General features: G+C 37.0%; 1 protein-coding gene across 6 annotated transcripts in view; it reads right to left on the bottom strand.

Annotated features, from left to right (window-relative positions):
• Window positions 1-21,941, bottom strand: part of fhod3b (formin homology 2 domain containing 3b) — a 174,914-nt gene that overhangs the window by 7,725 nt on the left and 145,248 nt on the right. For 3 of the 6 annotated variants that reach the window (XM_084435705.1, XM_084435706.1, XM_084435707.1), the window contains 13 exons: window positions 20,975-21,022; window positions 18,164-18,268; window positions 17,413-17,547; window positions 16,829-16,879; window positions 14,121-14,311; window positions 10,858-11,337; window positions 9,088-9,998; window positions 6,584-6,742; window positions 5,262-5,444; window positions 3,756-3,875; window positions 2,061-2,222; window positions 1,028-1,218; window positions 589-781 (listed from right to left, as the gene is read on the bottom strand). In XM_084435705.1, the coding sequence (XP_084291831.1) occupies window positions 589-781; window positions 1,028-1,218; window positions 2,061-2,222; window positions 3,756-3,875; window positions 5,262-5,444; window positions 6,584-6,742; window positions 9,088-9,998; window positions 10,858-11,337; window positions 14,121-14,311; window positions 16,829-16,879; window positions 17,413-17,547; window positions 18,164-18,268; window positions 20,975-21,022 (2,929 nt within the window). The remainder of the gene's footprint in view (window positions 1-588; window positions 782-1,027; window positions 1,219-2,060; window positions 2,223-3,755; window positions 3,876-5,261; window positions 5,445-6,583; window positions 6,743-9,087; window positions 9,999-10,857; window positions 11,338-14,120; window positions 14,312-16,828; window positions 16,880-17,412; window positions 17,548-18,163; window positions 18,269-20,974; window positions 21,023-21,941) is intronic. The other 3 variants (XM_084435708.1, XM_084435709.1, XM_084435710.1) reach the window with 1 other exon arrangement.

Below are 21,941 nucleotides of genomic sequence, written 5' to 3'. Positions count from 1 at the left end.
AGTAGATGAAATATGTCCTTAAAAAGTTTTAAAAGGATTGTTCCAGAAATGAACCACTTTGCAATAAGGTTCAGTTTTTTTCAAATTAGATTAGGTAACATAAATTGACAATGAACAGTGTTCATTGTTAAAGGTGCAGTAAACAATTTCTGAGAAACACTGTTGATATTTGAAATGAGCCCAAAACAAACCTCTCCCTTCATTGCTCCCTTCATGAGTCCAGACAAACCTCCAGACAAACAATCACACTCAAAACTGTCCTGTTGCTTTAGCTAACATTACAACACCAGAATATCTTGGTTCTGTGAAACATAGCAAAACCAATGATAACAACGTAACCTCTTTATCCAATTTTAGGCGTCCCCGCATCGGTCTCTCCAGAAAGCTTTTTAAAAATGTTTGGTTCCTAAAGTTCTTAAAATGTTCTTTTTTTGTGTGTTTGTGTGTTCCGCAGAAGAAAGACAGTCATACAGGTTTGAAACGACACAGTTGGGTGAACTATCCCTTTTAAAAATGTTTTCTATAAAACAACTCAATAAATCTGTTTTAGCATTTCAGAACTAGTCTACTGCAATTGTTCACACTCACCTCGGTGATCATTTTGCCCCGGGTCTTGTTCCTCTCGCGGTGATTGGCTCGTTTCTGTTTTTGCTGCAGTACTCGCTCTCTGGTGGTGCGGTACTCGAGTGCAAACTCACTCAGAATCTTACTGAAGCGGTGAACGCTCACCTCTCTTATCGCATACGGTGGATGGCCCAGGAACAGCAGGAATGAGTGAAACCTGTAGATCAAACACAGGGACGTTCACTTTCGAACAATCTCTTCAACACCGCTATGGTTTAGTTCAGCCAGCCAGCAAAAAACAATGTTGTTTTTGGAATACGTCTGAAAAGCTAAAAACACTAAATCCAATCCATATTTTTGCAAACTAGATCCAAACCACATTCGTAGGTGGTAAGTATCTTTTTTCATTCTCATAGATTGGGTTTGGATTTGTGTGAACAGCTTTAATGATCATTTAATGCACCTGTTTATGATGCGGCGATGTACAATTTTAAGGATGATAATTCTTTCTGCACAGTCTTTAAGGAAGTCCGACATGCGCTGCTTAAGGGCCGGTTTGATTTCATGTTTGGCGATGACCTTCAGGTGGTCCCAGGATGCTTTGCAGCGGTGCTCCATCTGACATAGGTTTTCCTGCAGCTGGTCGAAGTCCACCTGGAGAAGACAATGCTTTACTTTTAGCAACAGCACATGGAATTGTGATGCCTTGATTTCTTTCTTTGCATGTGGCATGTTGCCATTGTTTGTTCATTGGGGTCCAAAAGTCTGAGATGATATTGAACATCTGGAATATAAAATCTAATTTAAATCTGGAAATAAGCAGTGTTTTGAAATATTTAAAACAAAGAAAGGTTATAAAGACAAAATAATAAGAAATATGTACGACTCTGCACTATTTCTTGGTCACTAATCAAATAAGCAAATTTGTGAGTGCTTTATACAAAAGGTCAGGTGTTCTTGCTTCCATCGAAGCACATTTGGAACTTTCTTTAGGACTTTCAATTCAACCTTTCACTCAAACTTTTCACAGTTTCCACAAAATATTAAGCAGCAAAATCTGTTTTCAACATAAGAAGAACTATTATGAATAATTGAGCATCAATACTGAGCACTACATTAGCACATTAGAATGATTTCTGAAAATATACTAAAATAGAAAACAGTTATTTTAAAATGTAATAATACTTCACAAACAATATTACTGTTTTTACTGTATTTTTGGTCAAATAAATTCAGTCTTGGTAAGCACAAGAGACTTCTTTCAAAAACATAAAACAAAAAATATTTTTAATTATTCTAAACTTATAACTGACATTGTACATGTACATGAGTGCACAAACTCATAGTGATCATTGAGATTTGGAATTCAGTCTGTACCATATTAATCAAATATAATGAAAGATTATACGAAAGACAAAAAATACCAAAACATTCCAAGGAAGGTACAGGCTTGCAGTAAAATCAGTGGTGATAGTCTTGTAAATGGTTATGCTAACCTTAGCAGAGCGAGTGATGGCTCCTATCTCAGAGTAGAGGTCTGAGCTGTCTGGAAACTTCTCCACGACAATGGAGCAGACGTGATGCAGTAGAGACTGTTTGTGAACGGTGTCCTTCACCTCAGGAACTTTCTCGAGGTAATTCAACTCAAAGCCTTTAGCCTGAAAACACAAACAAACACACCATGAACATGAACTCATTTCTCTCATGACAACTCTCGGAGAGGTTGCTGTGAGCATGTAAGACATGCTGTTGCTGCACATGTAACATACATGAAATAACCCCCGTAGCAGATCCATACAGGTGGAGCTGGGGAAGATGGAGGGTTTCTGAAAGCGAGCTGCACACTAATAACAGCAAACACTACCAGTATTTGAATACTGATTTCAAGTATCTTTTTTCATTCTCATAGATTGGGTTCGGATTTGTGTGAACAGCTTTAATGATCATTTAATGCACCTGTTTATGATGCGGCGATGCACAATTTTAAGGATGATAATTCTTTCTGCACAGTCTTTAAGGAAGTCAGACATGTGCTGCTTAAGGGCCGGTTTGATTTCATGTTTGGCGATGACCTTCAGGTGGTCCCAGGATGCTTTGCAGCGGCGCTCCATCTGACATAGGTTTTCCTGCAGCTCATTGGCCACTTATGCAACAGCAACCAATCAGCTGCGCTATGTAGATAAAAATGTGATCACTACTAAAGGACATATCAGCCTGCGCCATCTAGGCTCATTATGAGGCTCATTAAGCGGGTCATTGTCTCCTCCGGTGTGAATCACAGCATTATTCATGATCATTCACACCACCATGCATATTGCCTTTGTAAACGTCAATATACTGTTTTATGTGAATGAGTAGGAGGGATGATTTTCACATCATTTTGAAGCAACAAATCTAGGCTACAACATCCAGTACTCGGAAGTCTTGCGGACACATATTTAGTATGTGTTTTGTGGCCTTATTTCAGTGACTTCTCTCCAAAATAAATACATATTTAGTGAAAAATAGGTATTACATAATTTTGTTAAACAAGTGCAGTAATTTTGCTACAGACTGAATATAAAGAAAAGGGGGGCAAAACATGAAAAGCGTACTGCACGCTAACAAATCAAAACTCAATAGAGAAGCAGGGAAGTTTCATTTCAGATACATTTGAATGTGTAAATAAGCCAGAATGAAATGATCTCTGATGTGGAAAATCACATGCACCTTGAGAGCATTAGTAACTCTGGATCTGGTCCATCATCAAATCATTTCCTAAAAAAGGGCTCATTTTGACATTATTCCGATGCAGTTTAGTTGATTAGCATCAGTTGCATTAAGATAAGAGTGCTTTGAACGTGTGCATAGTCTATGTGCAGCTCCCAAGATGATTCTGACCAATGCTTCATTAACATATGATTAACAGAATCTCAACCCTGTCTGCAAGTCTGCAAGGCACGACAGAGCTGGGAATGGAGAAATCCCAACAGACGTGACATGACTCTCGCTGGCTTTGTTCTGCTGCCCATGCTCAATGGTTTACGGTAACAAAAGAGATTGCATGCCAAACTCACCACCTTATCAGGTTTATCTCCTTCAGACTTTTTAACATTATTAAGATCTAAGCGAATACGGCAGACAGACAGAAAGAAAGAAAGATGGAGAGATTAGTGCTTGAAAGGAGAGATGTAGACTTTGCTGGCACTCACATTGGTCCCGTTGAGAAAGTTGCCGATAGCTAGCAGAGTTGAAAGGATGTAGCGCAGCGTCTTATTCTTTTCTAATTGGTCCATGCCCTCCTTTAGGTCCTGTAGTGGTTCTGCAACTTCCTGAGAACGAGAAACAGAATGGGTTTGAAATAAATAACCTCTGGGAAAGAATTCTGTAGAGTGGTGGTTTTTCTTCAGGATCTACATTTAAAACTCAATTTCAAGTGCAGTCCCAACACAGTACCAAAATTGTTCATAATACAAAAGAGAAACTCAAAATGTCCTACGATTATTTCTAAAAATCAAAGTAACCTCTTCATTATCCTAAGGACGGACATCACTGTTTTCTACAGAGCTGCTGTATAGATAAATTAAATTAATTAATTACTAATGATTTTTACAATAGAAATGAATCAACACTGAACTTAAGCTGGACAATGACACTATTTTGTTCTGGAGCTGCTGTATAGCCGAAACAAACTTTGTTGCATTCTTTTCCTGTTATCACTGTAAAGCTGCTATGAAACAATCTGAATTGTAAAAAGCGCTATATAAATAAAGGTGACTTGACTTGACTTAAGAAGTGTGGTTATTTTTACCGCATACCCCACAGCACAAATAATGAACTCACATACAGTAGGTGTGTTACTAGCCACTGTTTTAATCTACTTTCATCAAATGCAAAACACATTTCTATGGGAGTATTGGACATTATTCTGCACAATTGACAGGAGTTTAGGACAAACTTCAGAATAATGTCATGGAGTTCATTCATGAAGTTGTGTAAACAAGGTATACGTGTACGTCCAAGCATATGCACACTTTGGTCAGAGCGGTAATAATGCGATTAAGGTGTTTACATGCCTGTTTATTGAGATTAAAATCAGCATATGCCACATAGCTTACCGTAATGATGGTTACTACGATTATGAGCTTAATCGCATTAGTTTAATCACAATATTGCAAAAATCCCATTATAATCACATAATTGACAGTCTATGCAACTACCACTTTGACTCTTCAAAAAGTTCATAAAGACATTGTAAAACTAATCCATATGAATTAAGAATTTAGTCCAAATTTCCTAAAGAGACACGGTCACTTTATATATGTGAATAAAAGCCTAAATTCAATCTGTTCATCATATAAAGCAGTTGCGTCCCTTCAGAAACATCGGACTAAACTTCGCAGTATTCATATGGATTTGTTTTACAATCTCTTTATGAACGTTTTGAAGCATCAAAGTGGTAGTTTGCATGGACTGTCAATGAAAGGACAGAAATCTCTCAGAATTCATTAAAAAAATCTTCATTTGTATTTTGACGATGAGCAAAAGTCTTGCAGGTTTGAGACGACATGAGGGTGAGTAATTGATTTTAAAAAAAATCATTTTTGGGTGAACTATCCCTTTAAGAACCTCTTAGAGGAGAGGTCAAAAGCAACTGTTCCCAAACCACCATAATGTCATTTCCTTTGTATAAAGGGGTAACAAAATATGAGGCTGACCTTTTCTAAAGCATCATAGTCCATCTTGAAGGCCCAAAGTTGCAAGCGGGCGGACAGCTCACTGATGGAGGACAGAATGAGGAGGAACTGTTCTGCACTGCCCAGCGGAGTGTCGGGGTTCGCCAGCTGGGCCTCCTGAATCTTCTGCGTCTCCTCCTCCGTTGGAATCATTGTCAGGATTTTCTATGAAAGAGCACGAGAACCAGTGGGGAGTGTTAGTATCACTGTCAGAAGCCAATGTATATGGGGGCTCACCCCTAGAAAGGCATTCGCTCAATCAATCATCTGAGCGTTGATGAATAACAACACCTGGAAAGACACAGCATTACGTAAACATTTAGAAAATGATGACTACTTCATTTGCTAAGGGCAGCCTCCTTCTGTTGCATAACTTAATAAAAAAGGTAATTTCTCCTGACCAAAACAAAATTTCTGATAAAATCTCGAGAAACATAAACTGAGGTTGTCAGTGAGAATATAATGCTCTCTGTAGAGACATAAAAAGGGTGGACAGAAAAACTCTAATCCATTTTTCCCATGACGAAAGATAAAAAATTACAGGTTTTATGAGAAAATGGGAGCTCCATTATTCACATGTTGATATTGAGACATTTACCTCAGATCTGTATCATGGGTTGTAACAGCCTAAATGAAGCATTTTGCTAACCTTTAATCTTTGAGATGAATTATATGCCCGATGCCAAAAATGCTTCAGTTTTGCAGAAAGTCCACATAATATTTCGACTCGCCGGCCAAACCAACTTGCTTAACAGTTTTAAGGGTAAAAGCTATTGGTTTTGTGGAAACCCAAAGTAAATGTATATGCTCTCAGGGCAGAGAGGTTGAGTTATTTTGGACACAAGCTTTGACTCCATGCTTTTTGTGTGCCAACTCGGCTACAGTCAGTATGTCTCTGTCTTGTTGAACACAGTTGTAGAGAGCCATGTATTTTGGTAAAAATATGCTTTCATGTAGCAGTCTGGGGATGATCATAAATGCCTGAATGATTGATGTAACGAGAGAGAGAAAGAGAAAGAGAAAGAGAGAGCGAGAGCGAACTGTAGAGGGGTTCAAGGAATATGTGACTCACGTGGACTCAAAACAAGGTTAGTATTAAGTACAGATGTGTTTTCTGCATGGTAACCTGCCTGGCATTCTCAGGACTAAAGTGTAACCATGCATCGTACTAACTTAAACGTATGTATTAAGTTTTATTGTAGCTTTTCTTAATAATTTCATCATGTCGAATTTGCTTTATTACTTGCGGCTGATTTGTCATAATTTGCGAAACGGAATGTAATTTTAAACCAGTGCAGTATTACCTCTATGCCCTCTTTGCTCAAGGCGTACTCGTCGAAGTTGAGGATCGCTGTTTTGATGGTGCGAGGAGGCGGCAGGACCGTCAGGCCAATGTTGATGGCGTTACTTCTCTTGGAATCCAGGACGATGATCTCCTGACGCTTCCCATCTGCTGCCGTTTTCTGAAATCAGACATATAACAAATTAATCATCAAAGCTATTCACAGTGACCACACTGTGATGGGTTAAAGGGTTCAAGGATGGCATGTTAGCATCAGTAGACAACATATAACTGCATTCTGCCGAAAAGCTATTTTTTAAAGCAACAGAGTGTTTCTATGACTATGCTTTTTTTTTTCTGGCTCTGTGGATTTTTAAAACACACTTTTTATACTCTCACTCATTCATGCATCACAGGAACATGTTCTGATTCTTTTTGTAACCAACACAAGTCATTTACATCAGATCTATTGAATGCGTTTTTTGAAGGATAACATTTTGTGGTGGAAATGAGAGTAATAGAAACGCCATATAAAAATGTTTCTAGATTTTATGTATAAACACTTAATAAATAATTAAACATAATTTGACAAAATGCTGTTCAATAAAACTATTACATTCGCTTGTGAACAAAATTGTTGGTTGTGCTGCAAACGACACTGTGGAACATATATCGCTAACAATAAATATTTATATGTTTATTCATTTATAGGCTTATTGTATCGGCCTAACTCTAAACAAAAGTTTAGGGACAGTAAGATTTTTTTTTTTTTTTTTAATAATTTAAAACCTTTCTATTCAGCAAGGGTGCATTAAATTCATCAAAAGTGACAACAAAAAAAGTGCCTTTCACATTGTTACAAAAAATCTTTCAAATATATGGTATATTTTAATTTTTTTCCACAAAAATATTAAAAGAAGCAGAAAATTGATGATAAGAAATGTTTCTAGTTCCCACAACTAGGCTGCTTCGTCCATTGCATAGCTTACCATACAGATACACATCTATTCCCCACACCAAATACGAAATAAGGCTCCGTCAGCCTGTTCTTACTCTCACGCTGGCCACTGAACTCAATAGGAAAGGCATTTCTTTAATGTGGATAATTACCTTAAAAATAGCTTCCTGAGATATGAACACAAAACACGGGATATGTTTAATGTTTACTTGCAGAAAAGGCACGCAAACACCTGAGGGCTATTTTAGGACTTTGATGGAGAATATTTCTGGAGGAGCAGAGCCATGATGGTGCTGGTGTCTGCTGCCAAATGGGGGGGGGGTGGGTGGGGGGGAATGAAAAACAGCTGGAAAAGGTTGCTCAGAGCAGAGAGGAGAGGAAACCCCATGCAGGCCACATTTCTGAAACACCATCTAAGAGCGAACAAGCCAAATAATATGATATATCTTCATCTTAAGAACACCAATTCATCTCCAACACTTAAAACCAGTGATGGTGTTCATTCTATTTAGTCAGGGATTTAACTCTGGACATGAAAAAGAATACAATGAACTCTGTTGTACAACTTAGAATGACGGTGTGGTTCATATTTTAGTGTACAGCACACACAAACTCCGAGATCCCCGTAACAGGCTGTATTGATTAGGTTGAGAATGTTTCAGTTATAAGCTCTGACTTGTGACTTGAGTTTGTTCTGAGTGACAGCAGATTTCATGGATCCTAGAAAGCACTTTGATGAAGCTTCTAGGTAATACAGGGAATCAACCAACCTATTAGCATTCTGACCAACATTCTACAGCTCTCTTCTAAACACGTGCGATCATGTTGTAAAAAGAAGTTGTGCAGGCCGCACATGGGCAACTGAAGGTGTCAGAATTCATACCATGTGTTACAGAAGAAAGGCCCAGAAAAGATCAAAGTAACTTCTTAGCAGATATGGCTTGTGTTCATGTGTGCTGACAAAAGCCAGGTAAAAGTAGAGCAATAAAAAAATTGTTAAAAATTGTTGCGTGGGCACAATTTGCTACCACAATATAGGCTGCTGTTTGCCAGCACTATAAAAAAGTTTCATAGCTTAATATGTCATCCTCATTATAAACAAAGCTTTTATTTAATCAAGCTCCAAAAACAGCTTATTTTAATATTGCCGGACATGTGACGTCACACGAGGAAATACATTTGCATATGCCTGCCTCCAGAGTAAGACATCGACGAAGAGTTATACATCATGTCAAATATAAATAAATAAAAAGATGTCATGACCCCTTTAAAGGTTGATTGAACATTTGAATGTTGAAATAGTTGACATTATGGGAATTATTAAATAAAGTACATTTTTAGGCCATTTAGTGTGAGTAACGTCTCGGTTAGATTTAAGAGATTATTTAACCGATTTTATCATCCCCAAGTGAAGACCATAAGCACCACTAATTGTAATCACACTGATGAGGAAATAATTAATGTAATATTAAGTAAACCAATAATCTTGAAGATTTAAGCAAAAAACAAAACAAAAACAACCTGATGATTAATATTTGGAAGAGACATCGAAAAGTGGGTCATTTTACCTTTGTAACTGGCAGCTCCTTGGATTTCGTCTCAAAGAGGTTTTCCAACTTGGCCGTGTCCAGTTTGACCGGATCCAGTTTGGACCACAGTGACTCCCTGCATCTCTTGTGGTCGTTGTACTGCCAGTCTATAGGTCTCACCTCATTCCAAAACAGCCGAATGGTCTTCTTCTTTTTCTGGAAGAGCGGTGGTTCTCCTCGACTAAGCTGAGGAGATCCAAGATGTGGGGGAGGTATAGAAGCCAAAAAGGGTGGTGGAGGTGGCATCATCATGCCAGAGATAGGGGGAGGTGGGGGGCATCCAAATAAAGGTGGTGGAGGTGGAAGGCAGGGAGGAGGAGGAGGTAGCGTGAGGTCACTCGTCCCGATCACGTTACTGACATCCAAAATGTCCACATCATCCTCCTCTCCCAAGTCTGTGAAGTCCAGCTCTTTGATTCGAAGCTCACGTGGCATGGCCATCAGCTGGTCCCATATGTGATCTGACTCCTTTTTGGGGGGTGTTGGTGAAGGAGCAGGTAGAGGCTTTTCCTGTGCTTGCTGCTTTTCCTTTCCAGAATGCTCCACCTCATGAGGCAATACCAGTCCTTTCACCAAATCTCCAAATTTCTCAGCCACAGCCCTCACGTTACCCTGGTTATCGAGATGCTCCACTTCCAGTTTCTTCATGTTATCCTCGCATGCCTGCCGACGCGCCTCCAGAGTGGAAATGCGACTAGCAAGGCTAGTCACAGAGGAGTCCTGATCTGAACACCCTTTCTCATTCTCATTCTCATTCTCCTTTTCTTTCTCATTTTCCTCTCCCTTTTTGTTTTGGTCATAAAGCATGTCCAGCATGAAGCGTTTGCTGTTAAGCACATTGTTGCACTGATCGTTGACGTCCGCTGTATTCATACAGTCTGCCCACTGGCCTAAGAGTCAAATTGAGAGCTAGTTTCACCAATATGTACGATTTTCAGAAAGCATCTCTACAAAACATGTCTATTTTTATGTTGTAGTCTGGCACTGAGAAGGGGCAAACAGAAATGCTGGAATGAATTTTCCCAGCTGGAAAAAAGTGCTCACTTTGAAAAATTTGCAGCCAGGGTCCACATTACAATTTTTTTACATTTTTTAATTAAAATTTTCTTTAAATTTTTTTTTTTTTTATATTGAATGTTATTCTTTTACTTTATCTGCCAATGGTGGGTAAACTGGGAAAATTGGGAAATATAAGCCATAAATATTTCTTTGCTAACCATGAAACTATATGTAACTATAAAAACATGATTTTATATGTTATTTTATCAGCAAATGACAAGTAAAGTAGGAAAATAACCTTGAACTGGGAACAACATCTACCATAAATATGTTTTGCTGACAATGAAACTAGCAATATTATTATTATTAAAAAAAAAATTAAAAAAAAATCATGAAATACTTTATTTTCTTTTTATTTTATATCATTTGGTGCTTGGCAATCCAATGAGAATAAAACGCCAGTTGGCTGGTAACTTTACTATGAACTGCAACATAATTCATCTTTTAAATAAAATTCTAGTAACTGTCTGACTATCGCTGACGCAAGTAATAAATGCTTCAAATAAAAGACATGCAAAGAGTCTACTAAAGAAAATATCTTCCAACTTCCACAAATTTTTTTACCAGGATACCTATACTGTTAAATATAGTTTCACGGTAGTAAAGAAATAATGTTCATTTTGGACCCTGTGGCGAATGTTAGACCCTCTGTGTTGCCCAGTTTTTGATTTGTGTGTGTGTTGTTCTCACCTGCGTCACTGTCGCTGACATGTTTCTCCTCTCGTTCTTCTCTCTCCAGAGTGCTGCTGGCTGAGGAGATGCTGGAGGCAGAGCAGTTATCTTTCTCATTCAGCTCCTCATTCTGCCTCTCCTTCTCACTCAGGACGACGTTTGATACATCTCTGTCTAACATCTGCTCTCTCTCACACTCCTCTGTACCCAGTCCATTAGTTTCTTCCTCAAAGTGTCCTTCTGGTTCTTCTTTCTTTTCATATTCCATTCCACTCACCACCATTTCCTCACACACTTCTGCCTCAGCATCCTCTGCTTTCTCCTCTGTCTCAGAGTTTGTTTGAGACAGAGAGAGGGTGATGTCTGATGGATCCACGGGGCTCTGTTCCTCCTCTGGTTTGGAAGGCGACACCGGCGCAGACACTGAGGCAGAGAGAGGCTCACAGGAAGGCTGCACAACTGCTGGCTGCACAGGATGGCTTGTCTTGGACTCAGTTCCTGAGAAAAAAAAAAAGATTGGCTTAACACCCATTCCAGATAAGAGGCCCGACTTTGACGGAACTAATGATGAAACAAAATAAACTTCTGATGATGAATCTTCCATGCAATGAAAACACTAAACTGTCATGAAAGAATGAATGAATGAATGAGGCATTTATATAGCGCTGTCATATGTACTACTGTACAACCAAAGCGTAATGATACGTCATTATACTAAAGGCCTAACAAGTGATAATAACAATTTCCTGATTTAAAGACCACATGAAATCGCATGAAATAGGTGTTAGTTATGTCAAAGCCATTAACTTCTTGGTATTCAAATGGAGTGGTATTAGTGGGAGGAACATTCTCATTCTAGAGAGCATCTGATTGGACAAAAAAAAAAAAAAACGGTATTGTGCAGAATGAGTCATCAATATTTTTGGTGAGGAAGAACATTATATATAAGAATATATATATATATATATATATATATATATATATATATATATACACACACACACACTACGGGGCTGCTGAATGCTTGAATCTGATTGGTTGACAAACATCCTAAGGTTTGCAATTATTTTCAGGGAAACGCACGGCTAAAGTAGTTCCATATTTCCGTATCCATATTTAACAGCAACCATTTGTTATTAATATAAAACAATTCCATAAACACAAAGTTAATAATGAGTATAATACAATTTAGACACAATATTGGTAGTTACTTGGTCTATTTTTAAGTCTGTAGTGTTTTGAATCACTGTTTTTAAAAAAAAAGAAAAAAAGAAAAGAAAACTGGTTAAGTGTATGATTCAGCATTCTGTATTTCTGTCTTGTTTTAGAGTAAAAATACCAACATTCTTTAAAAGTAATTCCCAGCAATTCTCAGGTAAATTTATATTGTTTTAAAGATGTTTAGATATTTTTACTGGAAACCAAGACAAAAAAATTCGGACAAAAACTTTGCATGAGTACAATGCACGCACCCCTCATCCCTTTCAGTCTGTGTTACGGTAACCCACATAACATTACAGCATTTACTCCTCCACATTTGGAAAAGTAAATAAATACAGGAAATGTGATCCTGCAGGAGCATGGGGAATAACAAAACAAAATTCCTCACAACGTTCCCATCAAAGGTTTTGTTTGGATACACAGGCAAAATATGAAACCTGAATGACAGAGCTGTTAACTCTAAATGTTAAGGAAATACTGTATATTATGAATATCATATATAGAATACAATTTATTACACTTTAATTATGGAAATATACTTGTGATTTGGTGATTACTATTGAAATCTCCAAAAATATGCTGCAAAAAAATCTTTTAGTCTTATTTTCCCAGTTCATCTACCCTGTCCTTTCTTGTTTTGGAGGAAGGAACCAGAGTCTCAAAATGGGAGGAGCTCAGACCTCTGAAACCACAGTCTGATCCACACTGCTATCCTTTTACACAGGGCTGGTCATGCTTTTACTCACTGACCAGTGTGTGACCAATGCTCTGGCCTTCAAAAACCACATGAATGTCATGCAACAAGAGTCTCACTGAAAGGACAACCTCAAGCCACCCCACTCAATTATCGTGTCACGGCTGATTGATGTCTTACTTTCTTTCTGCTTTTGTAATATAATTAAATATCACCCTGTTATTCCAGTAAATATTCTGTCATACCGCCACATTGTTACAGATATTTTTTGTTGCTTCTCCTCGAGAAATCTACGGTTAAGGCAGGTCCTGCATGGTTTAAACTAACCTATTGGTTACAAACACATGTCTTTAACCACTAGGTTACACCACTCAAAATTTACATTTCTATTTCATATTTTTATTAAACACATTTTAATATGAAATCATATTGCATGTATTTTATTAAATTATAGTAGACATTCTGGTCACACTTTAGTTTAGGATCCAATTCTCACTATAACTAACTATTAACTACGACTTTTGCCTCAAACTCCTAATTCCAGCTTATTAATAGTTAGTAAGGTAGTTGTTAAATGTAGGTATTGGGTAGGATTATGGGATATTAGAATATGGTCATGCAGAATAAGGCATTCATATATGCTTTATAAGTACTGATAAGCAGCCAATATCCTAGTAATATGCATGATAAAGCAACTAGTTAATAGTGAGATTTGGACCCTAAACTGCAGTGTTACCAACCATTTGGTACCATTTTTTTGGTGGTCCATACAGTGAACGGCAATGTTGTTTTGGAAAACAGGTTTGGAACAACGTGAGAGTGACTAAATCATGACAGAAATTTCCTTTTTGGGTGAAATATTACTTTAAAAGTATGAAAAGGACTTACATTGTTCCCTTTTCATAGTTCAAACTGCATACTTACTGGATTCCTTTATTACTAAGACCTGCCATTGAAATGAATGGGAATGCTTATAGAAACACTAAAACACTAAAATTATTAAAATGTGATAAAAAATTTCAACTGAATTTGTCTCAAGCTAATCAGAAACTCCATAGTGAGACTGAGTGATTGACCAGGCTCCAGTCGTTCAGCCCATTCATACCAACTCCAGCTTCTCTGATTCAGATGTGGCTGCAAATAAAAGACTGACTGACCACTGACCCAATTTCAGAAATTTTGGTCAATAAACCTCAAATAAATTTAATTTTTCCCAATGGCTGACTGCCCCAGTGGCTTTACATTGTTTTCATTACAAAACATTTGTGTGGTAACGGCTCGATTCCACACTTTGGAGGAAAAACTAGGACCAGAGTTTTTTCCAGAAATGGAACAGTGTATTACTGTACACATGGAGGAATCTCACCTTGTGCTGGATGTTGGATGGAGCATCTATCCTCCTGAGCCTCTACAGTCAAAGGGGTAGCAGAACGAGACAATGAGCTGCTGGAGGATCGTGAACTCAGGCTGAGAGTGATTTCGGTTCGCCCCCGTGTTGTCGACCTCGGACGTTCCCTTTCATTTTCCTCTGCTGCAAGCCGCTCTATTTGCTTATATCTGCACACACCATATAAAACACAATGAAAGTCACTAAAAACCATTCTGCATCAGGGTCAAAGACACAATGGAAAAATTTTTTTTTTTTTTTTTACATAAAATGACTTGAATACACCTCTTCTATGATGACTATAGTTTTAATCTATAAATTGTCATTTATTTTGATTTTTTTTTTAGGGCATAAATGTCAGGGTGATACAACTTCCCTGATATCTATTATTTTTTTTACAAAAGTAGTTTAACAAAACAGCTTAACTGCTTAAATTATGGTTTTTTGAAAATAGTGATTAAGATGCATGCACTTGTAATTGTATGTATGTATGTAATTCAAAGATTACATTTCTAACAACATTGCATGCCTGTTTTAAACTAGATTTTTTATGGATTTTTCCCTTTTCTTTATCATGAACCCTCTTATTTGTCATTGACAGATCAATCTCCTGTTGCAGTAACAGGGAACCATCTTAACTCTTTATGTGAGGTGATGTGGCATTGTGGTTAAAGATATGGGTTTGTAGCAGAAATGTTGTTGGTTCAAACCCTGTTAGTGGCAACCGAACTATGTATGTCATATTTGCTCAAGGGGAAATTGCTTTTAGTAAAAGTCACAATGTTTGCTATTCTGAGGGGTGAAAGTCTGAAACACATGTGGACTGATAAATAATTGTCTTAAAGGTACAATATGTAAGATTTTTGTACAAAAATATTTAGCCATTACTTGCAAATACTGTGGGTTTGTTCAAATGTACTTTTAGTACGATTGTTTTAGACGTGTAAAACTGCACAGCATTAACCCACCAAATCATTCGACAAATAGTCACATATCAGGTAACAGGCTAATATAGCATTATATTTCACGTTCCTTGCAGCTAATTCATTACGATGACATATAATCGTGTGATCAAACGTATAGGTAATACAAAGACTCATTTATTAGCTGATATATCATTTATATGATTCGTGAATTTCATCTCTGGATGGTGAAAACGACATCTCCCATCGTTCCACTCTCCTTCATAGCGTCATCAAGCTTCGTCTTTATTGTTGGTTTGAAAATGTGACCTTTTGCGGCGAAAAGATTACAGATTGTACCTTTAAACATATTTCATAGCCTCCAGCATGCAAGAGGATACAGATTCTCACAAGATTTTCGAGATTTCCAAACTCACCAAATCCTTCCACTATGCTGTCTATAACTCTCCCTTAACAGGTGTCAACACAGATGCTGTCTGCTCCCCTCCTGTCTTATCAACCCAAAAAATATACACCAGCACTAATATACAATATTACCAAAAACAAGAACCAGATGTTTCATAACTATATAACATTTCCTTTCTATCACCTGAATCCTTTAATTCCATCACATAGTTATACAATACTGTAAGGTTCACGGAAAAAGGTTTGAAAAGACCTTGACTTTCGATAAGATCTAAAATAAATGCAAAGACATTGAGTCATTCCACTTGCCAGGATGAATGTTTTTAACATTTACTGTAAATGGAAAAAGCCCATGTCTAAAGTCAATTACACACCTTGTGCTGCCGTCTTTAAAGGTCTTAATCTACAGCAGCCGTTCAGGGGCCCTGACGCCATATTTCACCTGCAGCGCGTGCCGACTCGCTTCCCATCTGCTGCTCGTTCTAATAAATGTTTTCAAGGTGTATTACTATCTTTGCACTGATAATTGATATTAAATAGGGCTCAAGGCTTTATGATATATTTGCATTGGACTGCAGTAATTTATCCAATATGATTGGAATGCTCATCTTTGATAAGACACTGATATAATTCATTACAAAGAAGGCAGAAGGATTTTTGGCATGAAGATTTTCTGAACCTTATTACAGTGTCAGAGATATAAGGAATGTTTCACACTAGCAACAAGACACTGCAACAACATCACAATACTAATGTATATTATTAGCATGAATCTTCAGAATTATTTTTTGTATGGACTTTTTTTTAGCTACAATGTAACATTTTTTTTTTATTGTTTTTTTTATTGCATAACTGGAGACTGTTATTTTATGATATGATGTTATGATATTGTATTGTTCTACATTATTATTAGGTACAAATGTATATTTTTATTCAGCAAGGAAGCATTGATCAAATGTTATTTTCTATTTCTATTCTAAAATCCAAAAAAATATGTTAAATGAACTGAAATGTTTATTGAGCACCAAATCAGCATATTAGAATGATTTCTAAAGGATCATGTGACTGAAGTCTGGAGTAATGATGCTGAAAATTCAGCTTTGCATCACAGAAATAAATGACATTTTTAAATATATTAAAACAAAAAACATTATTATAATTTTTTTAATCATTACAAATTTTATCTTTAAAATACATTTTTATTAATATATAATATATTAATTATATATTACATTATATTATATTATATTATATTATATTATATTATATTATATTATATTATATTATATTATATTATATTATATTATATTATATTATATTATTATGCTCTATATAAGTAAAAGTCAGTCTGGAATGTACCTTTCTTCTCGTGCTTGTTTGACCTCTTCTCTCTTGTCCACATAATCCCGACTGCAATGAAGACAATAAACATGAGAAAACACGAACAAGAAGCGGAAAAGAATGCCTTTTATATATCTACCAAAGGCATTTGGAGTTCCTGGGGTTAAATGATGTTTAATGTTAATTAAACAATAACAATTCAAGTTGGTGTTTTTGTTATTACACAACAGTAGAGGTTGACTACAGGACTTAAAGACTTTATATGATAGGATTGAAAAAGATACAGAAAGAACAAGCATTTGTCTTCCTGCAGTCCACCGTGATTATTCATTGTCTGTTCTAAATGCTGTTTTCTTTTGAATGACCATAATAAGAGGCAATAACTTGTCCAATCAGGAAAACTCCCAGATCTCTGATAAAAAATTGGATGGAGGCCTCAGCTGTTTCTCCAAACTGTTTCTCATGGTCATCTCCAACATTAGAGATTCGGAAACTAATCAGATGTTGAAAACGCTGATATATTTGTCATATTAATGAAATAATGTAGCCCTGGGTGCATACAATAATGGCATCATAATGAAGTGCTAAGAAAGGCCACAAACTTGAAACGGCTTCTCTCCTCTCTTTCAATCCGCTGAAGTCTTTCCTCTCTCTCCAGGCGCCTCCGCTCACGTTCTGCATTCAGAGAGTCCTGGTGCTGCCTGTAGGAAGAGGTTAACAAACCACCCAGAGTCGACCTGGAGGACCAGAGAAATTAAAGAGGATCAATATTACAGAACAACAGTATTACAGAACAACAACACTTGAATTAATCAGTATTCAAAATTGCATTCTGGGGGGTAAAAATAGAGTTCCCGTGTTCGCTTCAAGCCGTAGGCTAAAAACAACCTGAGGCAACAGTGTAAAAGTAGCCCAATCTCCAGACTATCTAAGTGCATGACGTAAATTAATGACACAATTTCACATGCATTTGAATTAATCGTGTTAAGGCACACCTTAAGAAAAAATGTGTTTTGCACGACTCCCATAGAATGATTGCAGAAGAAAAATTATATATGTTTGTATTGCACATTGATGGAGCAACAGATTTTGAGTAAAAAAATAAAAATAAAAAAAATTCATAAAAGTGGTTCATTTTGTTTAAGAATCTTATAAATGTATGAGGTGGAGAGCGGATTTTTAAAAAAAAAACATGATTGTTTCATTATAAATATGGTGATTATCTCTAAGGTGGACACTCACCATAATATATGATATTTACCATCTGAATCTAATATATATATATAAAATCATAACCATTTCAGCCTTGAATGCACTTGCACACATGTACTTCAAAGAATAACAGTGGCTCACCTGTCCGGTCCTGGACCCCCAGACGGTCCGAAACGGTTGTAGGGTGTGGAGGGGGCACTGGACACCCCCGATGACCTGCCAGGATATGTCCCTGCGTAGCCATTGCTAAAGGAAGGAGGAAGAAGAATTTAGTCTGTTCATAGTTTAGCCACAAATTATTCAGCCACAAAAACAACTTTAATTATATACATTTTTAGATTTTACTTTTTATTTTATTTTATTTTTTTATACAAAATATTGAAAAAAAAAAAGAAAAAAAAAAAGGGGTCAGAAAGATTTTTTTTCCTTAAAGAAAGAAATTAATACTGTATTCAGCAAAGATGGATTAAATTAATCAAAGTTGTTCAAAATGTTATAAATGTACATTGTTTCCATAAAAAACTATGTTAAACATTAAGAAATGTTTATTGAGCACCAAATCAAGTGACACTAAAGACTAGTCTAATAATGCTGTTTAACTGATTTTTTTCTCCCTTTTTAATCACATAAATGCAGCCTTAGAGGCTTCTAAAAATATTACTGATTATACAGTGTATATTATAACAAAGTTGATTTGTGGGAATTTGTTGTCCTGAAGTTTACCTCTTAACAGCATAAAGCTAAAGTCTTGATTTATCCAAGATAACTAATGACCATATTTTCCGTTCACTTCATTTATCATACATATCATCAGCTAGTACACACTAGAGGTGAAGCTCTGATTCCAAATGATGTCATGTATTTCCTCCATCAGGACCACAACACTACAGACGTCCTGAGTGAAGAGGCCAATGTGAAGCCTCACAGACTATCCAAAAAGCCAAGGACACACACACACACACACACACACACACACACACACGCTTCTAAATCCAGACTTTACCAAATAACTTCCCAAATAAAGCAGCTTGCCAGTTCAGATCGCTGGCTGGAGATGTACGCGATATGACCTTGTATTGGGAGATATGATTAAAGACGTGGGGGATCATTTCTCTGCACAATCCCATCTTCATTAAAAGAGGTCAGTGACATGCTGTCATTCGCTCCTTACACTTGCCTCTATGTTTGAGTCTGCTGTGATTCATTACACACATTATCGGAGTAAGAACTGAGAGACGGGAATGAATCCTGGCTTAATACCAATGGGAAAAATAGACACTGTTCTAAATTTCAAAGTGTTCCAGCACCTGACAGCATAAAAAGTCAAACACACTTTAAAGTGAATCGTTTTAGCCTTGCCAAATAAAATCCTGTTCTGTAGAATTTTAACCACAGCAAGTAAAAATGTATTACTAGAAAATGGCAGCATTACCCACTGTAGGTGTCTGGGCTGATGTGATACATAATATCTTTGTGATGGAGAATTGAATTGAATTGAATTGAATGTATATACAGTATTTTATATTTTGGTGTAGTCTTCATTTCAGAATATTGGACTTCATTCTTGTAAATGTTTAAAACTTTTAAAATATATCACTATTAAAAACTATTTAGTAGGGCATACCTTTATCCTTTTAAAACTACTTCTTGTAGACATCAAAGTACTTTTCACACTGTGCTTAACCCCGGGTTATCGCCATTCTAAACAACGCTTTTTACCGCTTAAAGCAGGGGTGTCAAACTCAACTCCTGGAGGGCTACAGTCCTAGAGTTTCCAACCCTGCTCCAACACACCTAGACTGCATCCGAAATCTTAAAAATTATGCCTTCGGAAGCTGCATTACAAGGTAGGAAGGCATCAAGGCATGTGCGAATCTAATGTTAGCTTCACTTCCTGTTTCCTGAGATAACTTCATCTGATTGATTTTTGAAGGCAGCATAGATGGATCCCTTGCTGTCTTTGATATCCCACTCCGTGACAGATACACTAAAAAAGATAGATGGCGTCTGAAAGTTGCGGTTGGAGGTCAGTTTGTGTCAGTTTGTTACTATTGTAGTAATTTACTGTAAATCATTACCCCGTTACGCTGTCTCAGAAGTATGTCCAAAATCAGTTTTGTGAGGTACCTTCGTACACAAACGCTGCCTGCAAAGTCATTGCCTGATAGGGCAGCGAGGCAATAAGTCCTCTGCCTAAGTTTTCGGACGCAGCCATACTTGTAGTTTTCAAATAAGCCTGAAGGACTTGATTAGCTGGATCAAGTGTGTTTACCTAAGGTTGAAGCTAAACTGCAGGGCTGTGGTCCTCCAGGAACTGAGTTTGACACCCCTGGCTTAAAGGAACGTTTCACACTTGTAATTTAGAGTTAGCACCACTTTTGCGGTGTTAACCTCGCATTGCGGTGCCAAACGTGTATGTTGTGAAACGATGCAGCGTTAGAATGTTACAGCTAGATGCTTAGCAACCGAAAGCCAATCACGTGCCTCGTTTTCATGTTTTGGACAGTCATGGAAACAAAGCACGTTGTATAAACATTATGTTTCAGCGTCTGAGGTAAAAAAAAAATTTCAACAAAATATGATATGAGGATATGCAATGCTATAGTTTTTATGTAAACATACTGTGTGTAGCATTAGCCCAATTAGTGTACAGTGTGAAACATCACTGTTTGAATACCCAGAAATAATTGTTAAGCCCAGGTAAAGTACTGTATGAGCAGTGTGAAACATGAAGCAAGATAACCCAGGAATCTCTTTATCCGTTGTGAATGACCCAGGGTTAACTATTTCAAGTGTGAAAAGCCCTCAAGAGATGATCAAGAAAAGATGGGATAAAGAGCTTACGAAAACGCATAAGCCAGACTTGAACCAACATGAGAGCCACAAACTTTTCCTTTTAAATTGTTCACCAGAGCTCACAAACTTGATTTTGTTTCCATCTTGTTCCCTTACCTGCCACAAGAACTGCATGATGTGTTTGAGTACTTAACATCTGACAGACTGCACAGAAAAGACAGAACATGAAAAGTGAGTAATCGACACATAAATTACAGAAAGATTAGTCCGACTCAAAGCTGTGACAGAAACAGAGGACAGAGGAACAAGTGCAGTCGAGAGACAAGTACAGAGGCGTTACAGACAGAACGTGAATCAAAGCAGCCTCTGTTTATTAGTGCAACAATCTGTTTAAGATTACATTACATACAAGCAATTTTTGCCCGGTTTCACAGACAAGGCTTAAGCCTAGTCTCAGACTAAAATGCATGTTTGAGCTGTTTTAACTGAAAGCAACTTGCACTGACATGTCTTAAAATATGTCAGTGCCATTGTTTTGTCTCAAGATGCACACCAGTAATGTTTTTTCTAAGGTACGCCTATAAAAACTACTTAAATGTCCTAATTTAACTAAGGCCTAATCCTGGCTTAATCTAAGCCCTGTCTGTGAAACCGGGGCTTTTATGCTTTTAAGAGCCAACCAAAAATAATAATACTAATCTGTCAGAGTGAATATTAGCGATTTATTTTTTTATTTTTTGCATGTACTACTTTTAAAAGATCATCAATGGAGAAAGATGCTTTTTGCCAAATGGTGGTTATAACACCTAACAGCAGGGGCAAACTAGACCATGCTAACCAGTCAAATATTGCCCCCTTGCTTGCTATTGCTAGTTGCTTTAGTCATCAATAGCTTCCAAGTTTTCCCAGAAGAGAAGATTTTGATGTCATGTTGACTTTATAAGTGTACTGTGCCCTTAGCATAAGACTGTTGTGTAATTAGGTTATTACAGCATTAATCATATTAAAGCTGCATATTGAAGAGTTTGCATACAGTCTCAACAGAGAGAGCTGTCTTTGATCCACTTTAAAATCCAGATGGATTCCTCAAGCTGCCACAGTCTTAATGTCAGGCAAACATGCA

The sequence above is a fragment of the Rutilus rutilus genome (assembly GCF_951802725.1).
Source record: "Rutilus rutilus genome assembly, chromosome: 17".
In the NCBI taxonomy this organism is placed as follows: Eukaryota; Metazoa; Chordata; class Actinopteri; order Cypriniformes; family Leuciscidae; genus Rutilus; species Rutilus rutilus.
Note: the sequence above shows the minus strand (reverse complement) of the source record. Positions and strands in the feature narration are given on the sequence as shown.